This window comes from Mugil cephalus, chromosome 14, assembly GCF_022458985.1.
Source record: "Mugil cephalus isolate CIBA_MC_2020 chromosome 14, CIBA_Mcephalus_1.1, whole genome shotgun sequence".
Taxonomy (NCBI): domain Eukaryota; kingdom Metazoa; phylum Chordata; class Actinopteri; order Mugiliformes; family Mugilidae; genus Mugil; species Mugil cephalus.
The window spans coordinates 14,697,988-14,715,153 of NC_061783.1; the positions used below are offsets into that span (position 1 = coordinate 14,697,988).

The 17,166-nt window shown below is 42.1% G+C and overlaps 1 protein-coding gene across 2 annotated transcripts in view; it reads right to left on the reverse strand.

Moving 5' to 3' along the window:
• The window catches only part of ptk2aa (protein tyrosine kinase 2aa), a 57,191-nt gene extending 40,395 nt beyond the window's left edge, over positions 1 to 16,796 (reverse strand). Inside the window, exons 1-2 of one of the 2 annotated variants that reach the window (XM_047604969.1) lie at positions 16,576 to 16,796; positions 1,501 to 1,527 (exon numbers count right to left, since the gene is read on the reverse strand). Coding sequence is in view for 1 of the 2 variants with exons in the window: in XM_047604963.1 (XP_047460919.1) it covers positions 1,501 to 1,527; positions 7,721 to 7,739 (46 nt within the window). In the remaining variant the exon portion in view is untranslated. Of the gene's footprint in view, positions 1 to 1,500; positions 1,528 to 7,720; positions 7,939 to 16,575 lie in introns of those variants that run through there. The other variant, XM_047604963.1, reaches the window with a different exon arrangement.
• Between the last annotated feature and the right edge of the window lie 370 nt (positions 16,797 to 17,166).

A 17,166-nucleotide genomic window follows, 5' to 3' on the forward strand; every position in this document is an offset into this window, starting at 1 on the left:
TAAGAGAATTATGGGGTTTTGCGAGACTCGACTTAACAAGAGTCGCAGCTCTTTCGCAAAATACCTTTGAATGGAAACACGTACGAAGGGAAATAGCACTTTATCGAAATACTGCTTTTAATTTGTCAAAAACGATAGCGGCAACACAATTATGGACTGGTGGGAGAGCACCCAATATGAATTAGGATCTAATCGCCTTCACTCCATTACAGTTAATTTGGACTCCATTTAACCACGGCCTTTCAGCAGCATGAACATGTCTCCGTTTTGGGTCACAATGAAGAACCACCTACTCAAATGACGTTTTCTGCATAAGCAGATTCGCTTTGTTATATATCCACACCAAGTGTTCGTTAAACCAGAATACATTAACTGTGATTACATATGAGTAAGCAATGTGTAATTTGATCATAAAAACTTAATTGCATTCGCCAAGTAGCCATATGCTCATGTTGATGTATGCAAATCCTCCAGCTGGAGTCGAGTCACTGCATTTGTAGGATACGATTATTAAAATCCAGGCGTGTTTACTAAAGTTAGAATATTTTACACTTTTCCACAGCACACTGTTGCGTATACAGAACTGAAATGCTGCACAAAGAACATGGCAGGTGTGAACAGACATACTTAGAGCTGAATACTACATCAGCCAAGACGTATGGTGATACCAGGTGTGAGGACGGCAATTACAGCAGTGGAAAGAAGTTAAACAGATGATACTATTGGGCATTTTAAGACACTAAAAAAGGTTTGATCAGTTTAAATGCAACAGGAAGGGAAAGGATAACCCTCCACAAAGTGCCACTTGTGTACTTTGGAGACATAACCTTCACCTGCAAAGCTAAAGTTAAGCACACTGCCGACTTCATTTATCCGTTATCACTTGACAACGAAGCATGTTTCCAGGTCACAGTGCCATGACAAATTCATCTCTGTGAAGGAAAACTATTTTGCAGCCTCAGGTTGTTGACACTATACTGGGCCTTTTAAGAAGGCGGCTTGAAAGGAATATATTCTATGTCTGGTATCCACAGTGTGAAGATTGTAATTAGTCACACAGTCTAGCTCCCGTCTGCGCTAATGAGACAAATACACTCACGTAAATAATCCCACTCTGGGTTCTGTCTTGTTTAACCGTCTCCCACGCTCTCAGATAGCTCACGTAAATATGCAATTACTGAATCTCCTCAGCAGTCCCTGTTTACGCTCGATTGAAGGCATCATTAGCGTATTTCTCACCAGAGGACGTCACCTTTCCTCTTTGTCTCTGAATAAATGAAAACTGCAGCAAAGTAGACGCAAAGCAGGCGCAGTATAGAGATTGTTAGTAGTCGAAAAACACCTGAAGAGCTGTAATTAAATCAGTTTTTCCTACAGACTAACTATATAATTGTAATATTTTGTTACATTAACAGTGCCCGGCCTATAAATAACCCCTTTTTTACTGTGTATGAGTGAAGGAAGCGGCTGAATGAGTGCGTTTGAGGATCAGCAACTCACCTGTGTAGTAGGCAATCCTGGAAATATCTGAAAGACAAGCACAGAAATAACACAGTTAAGTCAGAACACAAAACGAATCTTAAGTTTATTTAGTCCCACAGCAGGTGTCCGCAGCTCAGTTACTGGATGTGAACAGCAGCGACGAGGCCGCAGGCTGCTACACGACATTTGTCAAGTTAAACTAATTAAAAATCAATCAATACCCTGTTTTCAAACACGCACTTTTCCCAGGATAGTTGATTGATTTTTTTTTAATCAATAGGCCATTGTTACATGATGTAACCTGACTCCTGATACGCTGAAGATGCATTGTTTATAAAAAGGGAAAGAGCTGAAGGGGAAATGGCACGAAGCAGCTGTGGGATGAGGACGTTACACAGATTGTAAATTAAGCTTTTCGGCTTTGGTTGGAGGGTGAACCACCAAATGGTAAGTACATGGTAGTTTAATTTACACATGTACAGATTTTGCCCTCACATGTTTTCTCATGTGTATCAGTCCACTTTCAATAAGACCTAAATGAACCCATCAGCACGTTTGACACTGCACTTGAGACATCCAGTTAGTAGAAATATTTATGGGCATCTTCAAAGAAAATTCATGCAAGCTGTAGATGAAAAGGGATTTCTCAAACTTCTGAGCCGATAATTGGAGCCAATACTGCTTTCTCCCTCCATTTACATGATAAAAATCACACAATAATACATGTTAGACGTCTCAATTTAACCAAAAACATAAACACTTACCGAACTCAAAGAATATTTAACGCTCTTATGCAAACAAAATAAACAGGTAAAAAAAAAGCACAAGCATTTTCCAGCTTGCAGGACCAATTTACGGGCTGCAAAGGTTCACAGCGTCTCCAGCAGCACAGGGCTGCATGTGGATGCATCTGTCTGTAAATCTTGCCAGGGAACAAAATAAATATATATGTTTCGGCGAAACGCATTTACGCATCGGGCCGATACCACTATAAAATCCAAATATCGGCCAGATACATCGGTCGGTCTCTACATCATAATATACAAGTTTTGACACAAATCTGGACATGCAAATGCTAAATATATCAGATAAAGTAAAAGTACATGACCACTGGCTGGCACAGCACATTATAATAGCTCCCTAACTCCCACAGGAAGCCCAGCGGAAGCCGTATGAGAAATTGACACCGAGTTATGGCAGCGATAGGGCCGTGTGTAGGAGGAGGTCAAAAGGATAAGTGCCTGAGTGCTTTAGACACCCTGATAGGGCACACAAACGCGGGGTAAGCCTTAACACACACTCACACAATGTGAAACGACAACAAAGATGACGCAAGAGTAAGAAGAGCCACCGAAGGGAAATGCCATCGAGGTGACTCATGGCGCATTATTGACAAATGTAACATGAAACAAGAACACTACAGTTGTGTGTGTATATGTGTGTATAGTAGTGATGGTGTGATGCAAATGTGACACAACTACAGTAAGGCAACACAGAAATAATCCACAATGTAATAAATACAAAGTTAACACAACTTATTAACTTCTATCTCTGTGGAAGAAATATCAATATTTAAGGAAGTTCAGCATTAAAACTTTATTTATGTGATCATGTGAATGCATCTAAAGTATTGTTCAGAGTTTACGGCAAGTTCTAGTCAATTTGTCAAATGACACCCTGTTCAATGAGGTAATGGTTCAAGTGTAGGTGATTTCATTAATAATTTAAAAGGAAATCCATTTCCTCTTGGTGGTTTGCCGCCAAAAGATTGAGGCTAGCAATAGGACTAAACTGATGCGAGACCTCTCATCCTTTACAAATTTGCCATGATAATGTCTTAATTTGCAAGCACATACATTTCTCCTAAAATCCTCAGTTGCCACGTATGATCCTTTGAAGGATTAAACCAATTAGATTAAACGATTTGGCTTCGTTCTTAATGGACCACGATAAACTGAGCCGGACCGGTTCATGAGGACAGGAGTCCGTCTTAAAGTGCTCATAATGACATGTAGGGAGACCTGAAACGTACATCCATCTGTCCCCGGGACGCTACGCGAGCTCCACTCTGTCTCCATTTGTCTTTGCAAGTCTCTCTGGCGAGAGTGCAGAGTAGGTTAAGTGCTACGTAGCCGGAGATCTACAGCCATGCTGGCATCGCTGCAGTCTAGACTGAAAACCATAAGAGACAGTGGCCTTTTTTATGTCTGGAAAAGAAGATTATGCAGCACCTGAAGAGCCATGAAATTATAAAAATTAAAAGTTGTAACACATTCTACAGAAGCATTTTGAGCTTCTTGAATTTGGCTCTTACATGAATAACTTTTTGTGCGTCATGACACAGAATGTATGAACTATTTCGAAAAAGTGTTGACTACATCGAGCTATGTGATTTTATACACTGCAGGGTTGCAAGCCTGGCACTTCTTACTTTACATATCAAAGAGGACCAGGGGTATCTTTCTCTCTCTTGCCTGTAGACTACCATGCAGCCCAAAAACACCTGCTCTTCAAGCTGTGCTCAAGAACAAAATGCAGCGCAAAGCAGACGAGCATATGTATAAAGAAAAAAAAAAAAAAAACTATTAGGGTCACGTTTTGTGTTGTTGAATTTTAAGAGAATGCCTTCTCAGTAACTCCAAATGTTTTCTTACGGTTGCAACCTACACACCCTGTTGTGGAGGAGTGTGAGCAAAATAAACAAAAGACTTCAGGGAGCACAAACTGTTACCACTTAAAAATGAAAAGAAAAGGCTGCTCAACACGTTTGGCTAAATGTCCGTACCGCCACAACCCTAATGCCTCAGATTCAGATTCGTATTCTGTCGACTTCGTAAAAAGGGAGCGCTAGATGTCTGTGCTTTCTCTCTGCCTTCCAGCTGTGCTCGACTGCATGTTAACCACAGGACTTTTTGGTGACTGTAATTAACAATCACAAGAGAGTCTGCAAAGTAGCGATGTCTAAACTACAGGTCTCAGATCAGTGGTTAAATAAAATTCACAGCCTGGGAGAGGGCAAAGGTTAACGCTAGTGCAGAAATCAAAAGCTTCCTTTACGAATTTGACAGTAATAATAAGAAAGTCTTGTTTAAACTATCCTGTTTTAGCATGTCATAACAGTATAGCAGAATAAATTAGATGTTTTGGATTTAACTGTACTGTGTGATCATTTTGGCTATATGGAAGTAGAACTAAGAAATCTCTGTAGCTCAACGCAACAGCGACAGATGTGACTGGTTGAGGACGAACACAAGAAGAAGTTCTTTTCCCACAAAGGGAATAAATAAAATAAAATCCCTTGTCCGGCTGGAATTAACTGAATTGTCCCTGAGGAGAGAAGTCAGCTGTTCTGCTTCATTGCTCTGTGCCTAGTGGTTAACATTCAAGCTGAGCTGGCACACGCTTGCATGTGTGCGTTTGTGACACCGTGGACAATGGGGTGTTACTGGAGCGTGCAGTCTTACGCTGCAGCGGCGCCTGAGGCACCAATCACACCTGCCCATCACACACACACACACATATACACACAAATTCAAATGCAAAGGACCGTACACACAAACAGAGAAGAGCTGCCTATTGTCCTAGAAACCACCTTTTTTGTAGGTTTCAACCACAACTTTCACAGTGACGCATAAAGCGCTTTACATAATGATGGCATGAATATTTTTATAAGGTGGACAGGTCATGGTTTTCACACCTCCATCTGGAACTGGATATGGATATAGTCGGCCTTTACGTGTGCAATGGGACGCCCCTTTTTTCTCAGGTCATTACTCACATTCAGATAAACGTGGAGCAATTATTCAAAACCTGCCACATGCTAAACAAAACACGTCGCGTACACACAAACCCAGATGGCGCCCACTCTCCAGATAAGTCCCACACGAGTGCAACATAATAAGGTCATGTAAACGCATGGCTGCTCGTGCGCAATTATCTGCAAAGGCGCACACACTGCGGCACACGCATCCACTCAAGTGCGCGGCGTTTCAGGTGCGGCGATAACGCTAACTGGCTTACCAGAGCGGCACGCATGTATCACGCTCAGACTGGACCCGCGATGTATAATTCAACTAAACAGATTGAGGGCAGATGAACTGGTGAGATAGCAGAAGCTTTCAAGTTTATCTCAAACGATCACGGTGTCTGCTTTTCTCTGGTGTTAAATCAATCGGACAAATTGACCAGTTAAAATGCAATTAAAGCCCAAATTGTGGGTTAAAGCATATATTTGCACTTGCCTACTCACTGAAAATGTGTTGTTTAAATAAGAACAAAATCAAATGTACAAATGTAACATTAAATATTTAATGCTTCTTTTATTTTCCCTGCAAGCAAACATGCAAAACTACTTTACAAGATTAAAAAATGAATTTTCAATGCTGACTGAAGCCAAATCCTGTAGTGGATCTGCTCTGTTACATGGTAGAACTTAGTTCAGTTGTTGCAGACCATGCTAAAGCATCATAACATGTATAATTAAGTATGTGAAAAAGACATTAAATTCTCGCCGTTTATCTCACTTGAATCAAATTTTGCTTCATAAAGAATAGAAGACATCAGAGTAATTTAATTATTTAGGCTCTTTTAAACTCTGAAGTATACTGAGGTAGCGGCCTCATTTACTATATAGCCAAGCTAATACCATAAAAGAAAAACCAAACCGAGGACACAATCATACAACATATGTGAAAATGGCAGATCACTAACTGCCGCCAAATCTCCTCTTCTCCTCAGATGTAAAGCAGCGTGCGGATCTCACGGTCTTGCCAGTGCGCTGCCATGGTCGATAAAAAAGTGTGTGTTCATCTATGTGCTTTAATAATGATTGTGTAACAACATATTTGATTTGTTTGATTGACAAAAATGTAGAAAAAGCTCTGCCCCTCAGAGATTGGTCTCGGCCAGACCAACAGGAAGACTAATCTTATGGGAGTAGACCACGACTTTGCTGTAAATCAGCGGGTCAACACAGGATGCCGTCCTTGTCCCAGTTTACATGCAATGGAGAAAATGGAATAACTGACAGCTGAACAGCTTTTTTTAAATTGTGTACATAATGTGTGCCATGTTGCTGCTCAGGTGGTTCTTCTAACAGCTCCGTTTACCTTCTTCTTCTGCTACTGTCTTTTTTTGGATGTTTTTTTCGTCCCGGGCTCATACGCCAGCGCAGCACGTATGACGTGGAGTATGTGCACATACCTTGTCTAGTTTAACTCGGATTAAGGTGTATACATGCTGGGGAAAACTGATTTCCAATCACATTATCTGGGTGTTTTGGTCGAACAAGGAGAAGTCCAATATTAGTTGAAGTTACATGAGCTTAAGTTGTCCAATTAGAGTCAGATTAAGGCAATATATATATATTTTTTTATTTTTTTATTTTTTTTATTATTATTCACATGCATGTGAATGTACTGTGTGTGTATTAAGAAGAGAAGCTGTAAGCCATGCCTGCAGTTCATCAAGGTTCCATTTATTATGAGCGACCATCAAAATATTAAAACCACGCTGAAATATAGATGATCTAACCCAGAAACAAAACGCTGGAGGGAGGTTGTTAGATCATGCCTACATTTTACACACAACATACACACACACACAGAGCACACAACACCTACACACAGTCACGTGTGCAACACTGGGATCCACATTGGGATGCACACACACACACACACACAAGCCAAACCCCTTCATTTGACACTCATATACATCTCTTTCTTACATGTACCGACTCTCTCCCACACACACACGCACACGCACACACAAGCAGCGTTAAGTCCTTGCACTGCACACGCACACTTGAAGGTGAAGCCTCTTGCATGCAGTCAACAACCAAATACGTCCATCTCCTTTTTTCATATACAAATGTGGCTCTTCGTTATAAAGGTAAAGGAGCAGAATGAAGATAGAACTGAGCATCAAAAACACTAACTAGGACTATCTGCCTTTTACTTTCAATGAATCAATTAATATTCCTTCCTAAAGCCCAAGCTGTCACCCATAAGTATCTTTTACATTTCACCATTTAATGCATTCCTCCATCTTCTCTTTATCATCGTCATTATGTTAACAACCAAGAAACTGCACTTATGAACAGTACTTTTCAATTATGGCAATACACACAAACTAGAAACATTAATTATTTGACTTAAATAATGGTTTATACATGCATTCATGATATAACACACATGAAACCATTCACACTACAGGATGATGAAAGTGATGAAAGCCTTACCATGATATAGTCCTTCCATTGAGAAGAGAAGAGAAGAGAAGAGAAGAGAAGAGAAGAGAAGAGAAGAGAAGAGAAGAGAAGAGTCCTCTAAAAGACAGCCAAGTTGGGAAAAAACAAAATCCCGGAGCCTCTGTGGTCTTCGGGCTACCGTTGCGCTAACTCAGTAATGATGTATAACGTCGACTTACAGACCAGCCTCCTCCGCCTCCTCCCTCTACTACAACTACTGCTACTACACAGATTACACACGAGCACAAGTAGTGGGAGTGGAGTAAAGGGAAGAGGGAAAGACGAGCAGTGGGGAGCCTCTGACCATGAGAGGAGGAGGGGGGAGGGAGACCAAACGGAGAGAAAAGGAGGAAGGAGGAGGGTGGCGGATGGGGAGGTAGGCCTTTGTCCCCCAGGAGAGTGATGGGTGGGTGGGGGGGAAGGAGCCAGATGTACAGGAGACAGAACAGCAAGGGAGGAGGGATAGAAAAGAGAAGTGGAATGGAAAGAAATGATGCAACAACTGCAAGGGAAGAAGTGATTAAACAGATGCAAGAGTAGTAAAAAGAAAGAACAAACTAATAACATGGAAGTTTAAGACAGCTCGGGATGACATAACGTATGGGTTATTTAAACATTGTGCGTGGGTGTTTGTGCTGTGTTGCCTTTGGCTACTCTGCCTCTCTGACACAAAACTCCCCCCTGAGGAGCTGCTCAATTAGTCATAATGTTCTCAACTCAACACCGTCTCACAAAAATCATCCATCCTCATCCATCCAGAGATTAACGGTCACTTGCTCTGCAGACTTTGCACGTTTAATCCAATTAGACTGTAATCAAATTGCAAGGAGAGACATGGAGGAGAGTAAAATCCAATAGATTCCTCACCGTAAAGCACCAACAACGTAGATGCTACTCAAAAAGCCGTCGCCATGAAAGCAACGTTTGCATATTAATTCTATTTGTCATCTATGAAAGCAAAGTCATAAGTCACGCTGATTGTGTAGAACCACACAGTACAAAGTTAAAGGCCTAATGCAAAGTACGTTCAGTTTATTCCTCATTGTTTCTCTGCATCTGTGCACATATTTGCTGCTATGCACGGCAGACCATCAAAGATAATGGAAAATGATAATGTTTGCGTTACACAGAGCTGAAAGGATGAATAACTCTACCTTAATAATCTATATCAGAGCACTTATGCTTGCCACTAGTTCCAAAAAAGTGTCTTATGGTATCATAAAGCAGTTAAGTTTATTTCTACACTGATAAAAACATTGCACATTGCAAAGATTGTCCAAAAAAAAAAGAAAGAAAGCTGAACGCTTAGTCAACTATCTTTTTCCTGAAAGCAGGGATCTTGTTGTTGGAGCATCCCAGTCTATAGCCACCGTCTGTGCCTAAACAAGGCCCACAGGAAGTAAACTTCCTATCATTTACTGTTTATTATATTATAGTATATTGGTCACAGCGTACACTCGGTTTGTGAATGAGTGGGGCTCTCCGTCTCACACACCAGAGCAAGCAGACGAGAGTCGGTCAGGAGTAAAGCAGATTAATGGGCCACTGGATTAGTAGGCCAAGATGTCACACACAGACACACAACCACTACTCCGACTCTCATTTAGAAGGTGGATCTAAGCTCTGTCTTTAGATCTCTCCACGACAGCATGCTCACATCACGAGTCTGTGTGTTAACATCGCCCTCTAGTGGTAAAGAATTTTAAAGCGATGCGTGTCAGCCTGGGAGCTTGCTGTCACTCTGCTTCATTTACTATTTAGGCATATTTACTGCAATGTTTCCAGGGTTTTAATGATTATCTTTATACACCTGAACACCTACAACATTCGTCTTTATTTTCATTTTAAAAAAAGTAATCAAGGAAAGAGAGAGGAAGACAAACAGACTGCCTGAAAAACAAATCCTACAATGAAGCTTTGTTACGAGAGTGCTCCTGCTGGTGACTAATCACACAGTCAGACACATATACATTGGCACTCAGACAGACACTGTGGCATTATACCCACATCTGACCTCAGCCGCACTGGTTTATGGCAGCACCCCGGTCTGTGCGAGTGTGATGTCATAACTATGGCTCGTGTCCAGGTGTTTCACTGCTCATCTCTGCGTGTTTCACCCTGTAATCTATTATGACTGTGGGTTTTTTTTTTTGTGTGTTTGTGTGTCTGGGGGTGTGCATTGAGTTAGAGGAGAGGATGAGGTCATATGATTGGCCCAGCAGACAGCAATGACTGCCTTAATGCCATTCTCTCTTTCTGCCTTTCACGCTCAGTAAAGTACCTGGCCTGAGCAACTTGAATTCTTTGTGGCCAGCTTTAACCTGGAAACCAGACATTATATACTTCCACTACCTGGCAGAATAATAGCTTCATTGTGACTGAGGAAATCCTCTGCTACCGCACAGGTTAAGTATCATTTTCAGAGAAATTCAGTGCATAAAACTAACACACACTACTTAATACACCCTTTTAGGTTTAGGTACCAAAACTGCTCGACCAGGTTCACAAAAAAAGACATTTCAGCTACTGTTTCTGAGATTCGTGGTGTTTCCCCTATCTTCTAGCTCTGGTTGGCACATCTTGGATGTGTCGTCACACTTTTTAAACACAAAATGCTTACAACACATCAGTCTGTAGCTTCTGTCACGCGTGGACTAGTTGTGTAAGGCTGAAGGAAGTTTTCTAACAGGAGGAAACTTATTTATTTTTTTAGCTGGAACCAAGAATTTTATGAATGGATTTTGTTATCAGATCCTTCAAATGACGACTGCTTTGAATCAGAAAATCAGTTGTTTAGACTACGTGTCAATGTGTCAGGGAATTTTTTTAGATAGATTTTTGTTGGAATTAGACAAACTGCTTCCTTATAAATATACAGATGAGAAAGTACTGCAAGAAAGCAAATAAGTTTCCCACAGCTCCTTTCATTATGGTCACACATACTAACCCAACTCATATATTTTTATAGCTTGACCAGAATGCAAGTGGTGTGTCAGATCTTGAGATATCATAAAAGCTGGACAGCTGAGCAAATGGACGCTCACAGCAGGGGGTAAGAAAAATCTTTCTCTTGTAATTTTTTTTCCTGTACAATAGCCACTGTGGGATTAAACATCCTGCGTACGGAGCTGAAAGAAGACAGAGTGGATCATGACTTCGACGTCCATGCGTGCACATAGAAAATGTTCTTTTTTTCTCCTTTTTTTTTTTCCTTTTTCCGCCCGGCTTTCTCCTCCTCCCACATCTTTTCCCTCTGTGTGTCCATACGACAAAGGCCCAACAATTACTTCTTTCTCTCTCACACTTTCTGACTCACTGCAATGTAATTACGCTGACTGTCCACTCAAGCACGACACGCACAGACGGAGAGCGACAACTCGTTTGCAATATCTGAGGAATGAATTGTTCTTTTCTTGACTGCTCAGAGAAACGTTAGGGGACAGGAGAGTCGTCTTTAGTTTGTCGAGGGTTTCTTGTATCCGCTCACACATATACACACACACACACACACACACAGACACGCACACACATTCACGTATCTTTACACCAGAGAGAATTGCTGCGTTTCACTTCCATTCATCACCAGCTGACACGCTGCACCAGTGACCTGCACGACCGAGAGTAGCTCGCTCCAAGTGTGTGTATGCTTTTGTGTGTGTGTGTCTGTCCTTGTGTATGCATGCCCCAAGGAGGGACAAGTCATTAACTATGATGTCATTTCCTCCCATTGTAGCGAAAAATCTGTTCATGCAGTGAGCAGAACACACTGCAAAAAAACGGGTCTGTCGATGCTTAACACACATGTACTAAACCTAAAACTGCGTAAAGCTCAAAAAACAAACACGCCCTGCCACAAAATTCATCCAGATGTGTCACAACCACTACAGCGCAGAACACAAACATCTGCATTTCTGGTTACAAAAAAAAAAACAACTAAAAGTATGAAAAATGCACCTATCTTCATTGTTGGGGTTGATAGAAGTTCCAATACTTTGCAGAGATGCCATCTTTGGAGGCTTCAAGCAAGGTAGTAAATTTCTTTGTAATTGCTTGGAACATCCTGCAGTGGTGAGATTGACATCTGCCCAATAGACTCTTTTAGTGCGCCTTATGTCATTCTTAATACTAACAGTGCAACTCACAGTGTACACAACTGGACCAGTTCATTAGGTACACGAGTACTGCACTAAATCTTAGCTTCGTGGAGGTGTTTGTTTAAAATAACTGGCTGCGGCTTTTAGTATTCTTAAACTGAATTGTACTGACGCATGTTCCTATTATTTTGACAACTAGTGGTCTGGACCAGAGGTTCCCAACTGGGGGCACATTGGTAATACAGGGTAGGGGGTGTAGCTAACTAAAAATACCTAGCCGCTATAAATTATTCATTCATTGTCTCCATCTCCTGCTGCCACCTGCTGATGCAACAAACACACACACACACCCCCTTAAATAAATTCAGGTGTCAGGTGTCCACCATCCGGGAATTCTTGTCATATTGCATAATGCAACCTCAGTTAGCAAACGCACAAAAAGCAAGCAAAGCAACGCCTACACACCCCGCTCATCCAACTTTTTAGGCAGCGATGAGATATCATGAAGAGGACACTTATCCAAGTTATCTTGGGTAAACACAGTCGTCATGTATCATGCACAAAGACACAGACACACACAGCAACACTGAGAGAAGTCTGAGAGGAAGAGGGCGTTTTCCTCTGAGCTCCTGGGGGACACAGCGTGTTTTAGGATGTACAATAAGTGCTCTGAAAGTGAGTGTGTGTGTGTGTGCGCGCAGAGGGGTGTGGGGTCTGCTTCCTGAATGCAACTAATCCAGAAGCAAAGGGAATGGATGTTCATTTGGATTCCTGTCTCCCAAGTGCGCGCACACATACGCACACACAAACACACACACACTCCTTTTCCTTCACAGCTGAAACCACATGCAGGATGCAGGGGAATAAGTTCCACGGAAGCGCCAGCGCAAACACACACATAGGCGTGCATGTACATACCTGTAAACACACACACACACAAACACTGCGTTAGTCATACTTCCAAATGAAATTAATGGGGCCACACAACGACCACCAGTTTCTCAGTTAAACTGTTCATTCATGTTTTTTTTCTTCCCCCCAATCCTGAGGTGAGTTAGCAAACAGCCATCATAAATTCATGCCGGAAAACAGCTTAGACCTCCACACATCTGCACATATTTACACAGTAGGTACAAAGCAGCCAATCACTGGAAACTGAAAAGTACTGAAACTGCAAAGAAACCGGTGCAGAGTGGTTCTTTTCTCTACTGACAAATTACTTCATTAGCCATCATGAATTCCTCATGACACACACACACACTCTCATTCAGGACGCCCCGCATACTTCCACACACAAAGTATGTGTCTGCTATTGCTGCTATCGTTAGTTTGGATCATTGTGAGTCTCACCGCATACTGCAACACACTGACACTAGACTGCCGGCTTTGTTATTATCATGTCTACAGCTTCCCCCCTCCCCGTCTATCTGGAGCAGAACAGAGCAGATAATGGCAAAGAATGGAAAAAAAAAAGAAATAAATAAACGGGCACAACGTAGAAGGAAAGAAAGAGACGGTGGAGTTTCTTGCAGCGTGGTGGACTGCTCCTGTAAGATCTCTGAGTGTAGTCAAGTGTTTCTATAAATACAGGCCTCCTGCACTGCTCTGCAATTTATACACACACACACACACACACACGGAAACACCAGCACACACACACACACTAACAGAAACACTGCCACGCCTGTATTAGCCCACTGTAGACCAGCCACAGAAAAGAGCAGTATAGGTGTAGCTATTTATTCTGGCCTATAGGAAGTGTATGCATTTGGTTCTGCCAGCTGACTGACACAAAAACAAATCACAAAGTCTATTACAGTAACATCCCTACAGTAATGGAAAATTGTAAAAAACTAAAAGCTTGAGCAGAGCACCTTTAAGGAGGGATCGCCCTGAGCCACATATGGAGCAGCGTGGCAGAAATCTAAAGCAAAACAACATTGTTTTCAGCTCGTTTGACACGTTGAACGTAATGACATGTTTCTGCTCGAGATAGTGGATTACATTCACGATACCCAAATTAGTAGACAGCGGCCGTGCTCTGTCACCGCACGGTTCAAAGATGCGCGAACGGGATGAATGGCTTGGCTCGATTTTCACGTCTAACCACCTTGTGCGTCGGGGGTTTTTTTTTAAGTCGGCGAATTAACCACAAAAAGCGATGCAAATTGGCAGCCACCACATGAAGACCACTCTTCATGTGGTGCAGCGCTCACTCACGGCAACGGTGCTGAATGGATGCAGCTGGAGTTGAGCTAAACACAAGCCCATCAAGTGGACGAGCTAATTAGCGATTCAGAAAATCAATCCCGTAGAAAGCTCTATGTTTAAAAGAACAGCTACGCGAGAAACGTGTAGATTTACAGCAGGCAGCACTTGGAGATTTATATTTTGAACGTGACATCAAAGGCTTTGGCCTGTTGTGTTGTAGGAAGCGGCGCCTGCAGGACGTCATCCCGACAAAGGCTTTCATCGGATGAGATTATTCAGGAGAAAGGAATTTAATGTCACCCACCGCAACTAAGTCTGCGTGTGAGTAAACAAGAACAACAACCAGAATCAGAATCAAATGTTTATATTCCACCTACATTTTTCAGCCTTCGATCGCATAAGTATGCAAACCAGCGCTTCAGAATTGCAAATGTAAGTGTGCAGGACTGAACTCCTATTAGCGTACTGTAGGTCTGAAGCCTCAGTGGCCTCAGGATACTGCAATTCATTAGCATTTTCTTGCATCTGAAATATGGAGTGGAGGCAAGCCAAGCTCAGCACCACAGTTCTTGGGAGCGTGCCGAATGCGGCGCCTCGTTCCCAACGTGATTTACTCACAGCACTCAGCCACAACATTATGACCACTGACAGGACGAGTAAATATCATAGGCCATCGTGTGACGATTCGATGTTCTACTGGGAAACGTTTGGACGTGGCGTTTGTGTGGATGTTATCTAGACGTGCACCACCCACCTAGACCAGACCAGGCACCCCCACCCCACCCCACTCCTTGATGGCAGCAGCTATCCCCAGCAGGATGCAGATTGCCACAGGCGCACACACACACACACAAAAAAGGTTTAGGAACGACTCAAAAAACATGAAAAATAGGGTGTTGATCTGGCCTCCAGATTCACAATACTCAATAAGAATCAGCAGGATGCGCTGGAACAAGCCTGATCCACAGAGGCCCCTTCACTCACCCCACAGGACCCAAAGACCCCCCACTAGCAACTGTTGCAGGACACCACAGGACATGGTCCATGGTCATATTGTTATGCCTGATCGGTGTATAATATCTCTTAGGGCATATCCATACGAATACGATTTTTGGGCAAAACCGGATAAGTCTTGCACGTTCAAGCAAACCGTCATGACGGATCTGGATTTTTTGGTGACTGGAACCGCACTTTTTTGAATCCAGGTCCCAGGTGCAAAACACAAATACGGAGCTTGTGTGGTTTCATTTTTCATTCATGTGGACGCCTGCAGTCACTGCCCCGCCCCTCGCCCGTGCAGCCCCCCGATCTCGTCCACTGGCTTGGTGAGTCACGGCCCAAAAGGTACAGACGATGCATTGAAATTATTTGTTCAATTAAATGTTCAGATTGGAGATAACATTTCTCGTGTGACCTTTGAATTTCTCAGTTTTATTTTCTTTCTTCTCTAAGATGAACAGCCAATCGCAGTGATTCATCTTTCCAACCGATGGAGATTTATCGTGCTAGGACCACAACACAGCAACAAATAAGTCAGATTGGCGCGTCATGTAATATAAAACCAATTTCATATTTAATATATTATCAATGACAGGAACACATATTTTTCTATGGATTTGATTAATACAATATGCTAATAATAATAGTACACATCTATACATATAGGCGTATACTATATAAATATAGTATATTTATAAATAGCACTAGCAAAGTTTAATATAGGGCACATATAGTAGGTAGGGGGTCCCTACTTAACTCTCCACCAGTTTGTGGGTCTTAACCTGAAAAAAGTTGAAGTCCCCCTGGTTTAAGTGGTTCTACGACTCTTTTAGGGGAAAAGGAGCAACTGTACTCCTTTAATATGCCGAAACCATGTGAAAAGTTCGCATTAAGCATGAGGAAAAACCTAGAAAAGTATTGTCTAATCAACAACTGACTAACTTTGTGAGCTCCGACTGTGCAAAAAATTGCATTTGTGGATGAACAACATAGTTCGTGATCCTCATTTACTCGGTTACCCGAAGCAAGTAGACACCAACTACTATAAATTAGTGGGTCAATGAGTTGGTGCCATGAATGGCTTGACGCCAAAACGAAAAGAGGAAATGAAACCCAAGTGGTCCTTCAAGGTGGAGAGTAAAGAGGAGTAAGTAAGAGTTGACTTGGTCCACACAGGAGCGAGTCAAGGTAAAAACGAGGCAAAGCTACAAACACAACGCTTCTTAGGGCAGATTTATTTATTTTATTTTTTTTTTCGGGAGGGGTGAAATGTAGGTTAATCCGGTGATTTTCTTTTTTATTTACCGTAAACCAACACATTCAACTCCATGTGGCGACGAGTTTGGTGGCAGCGTCAACCGCGTCAAGTTACTAGAAAGAAAAGTTACGGAGCCGTAAAGCTAAACTAACTTAACAAGGGTTAACGTTTAAAAAAAAAGGGTGGGAAAGAGGAAAGTAACCTAATTTCTTTTAGCAGTTGAAATATAAGCCCCCACAAGAAAGAAAAAAAAAGAAAGAAAAAAAAAACACAACATCACTCACGGTGACTTGTTCCAGGTGACGCCCGGGAGGTTTGCGTTGACTTAACCGTCGGCACGAGGCGTCAGGAGTCGGTAAATAATCCGTTATTTCACTTGTAAAACTGGGAGTAGTTACAGATAGTGGGTTTTTTTTTTCCGCTCCCGACTGTCTCCCTCTCTGTCGTCGCCTGTTCCTGCTTCTTCCCCCCTCTCTCTCCACATCCAGCATTCCAATATGGCTGCTGTAAAGAGGGAGGGAGGGAGGGAGGTAGGGAGGGAGGGGGAGAGGGTGGGAGGAAAAGCCTGGCCTCGGGCGCAGAAAACAGCGGGACATGAATGAATGGATGGATGAGTACACACTTCAGATGTTAGCTGCAACATAAACACTTCCATGTTGTTCGATATTTGGTTTGAATTCTCTCTTTGTTCTTGTTCGCTGGCAAGTAAAATGAGTTGTGGTGTTTTTTTTTTAAGATTGTACTCATTCCTACTGAATAATGTAATAGGATGAAAGCCTATTATTATTATTATTATTATTATTATTATTATTATTATTATTATTATTATTATTATTAGTCTACTTCTACCAACTCCTTTTCGAGTATGTAAATTA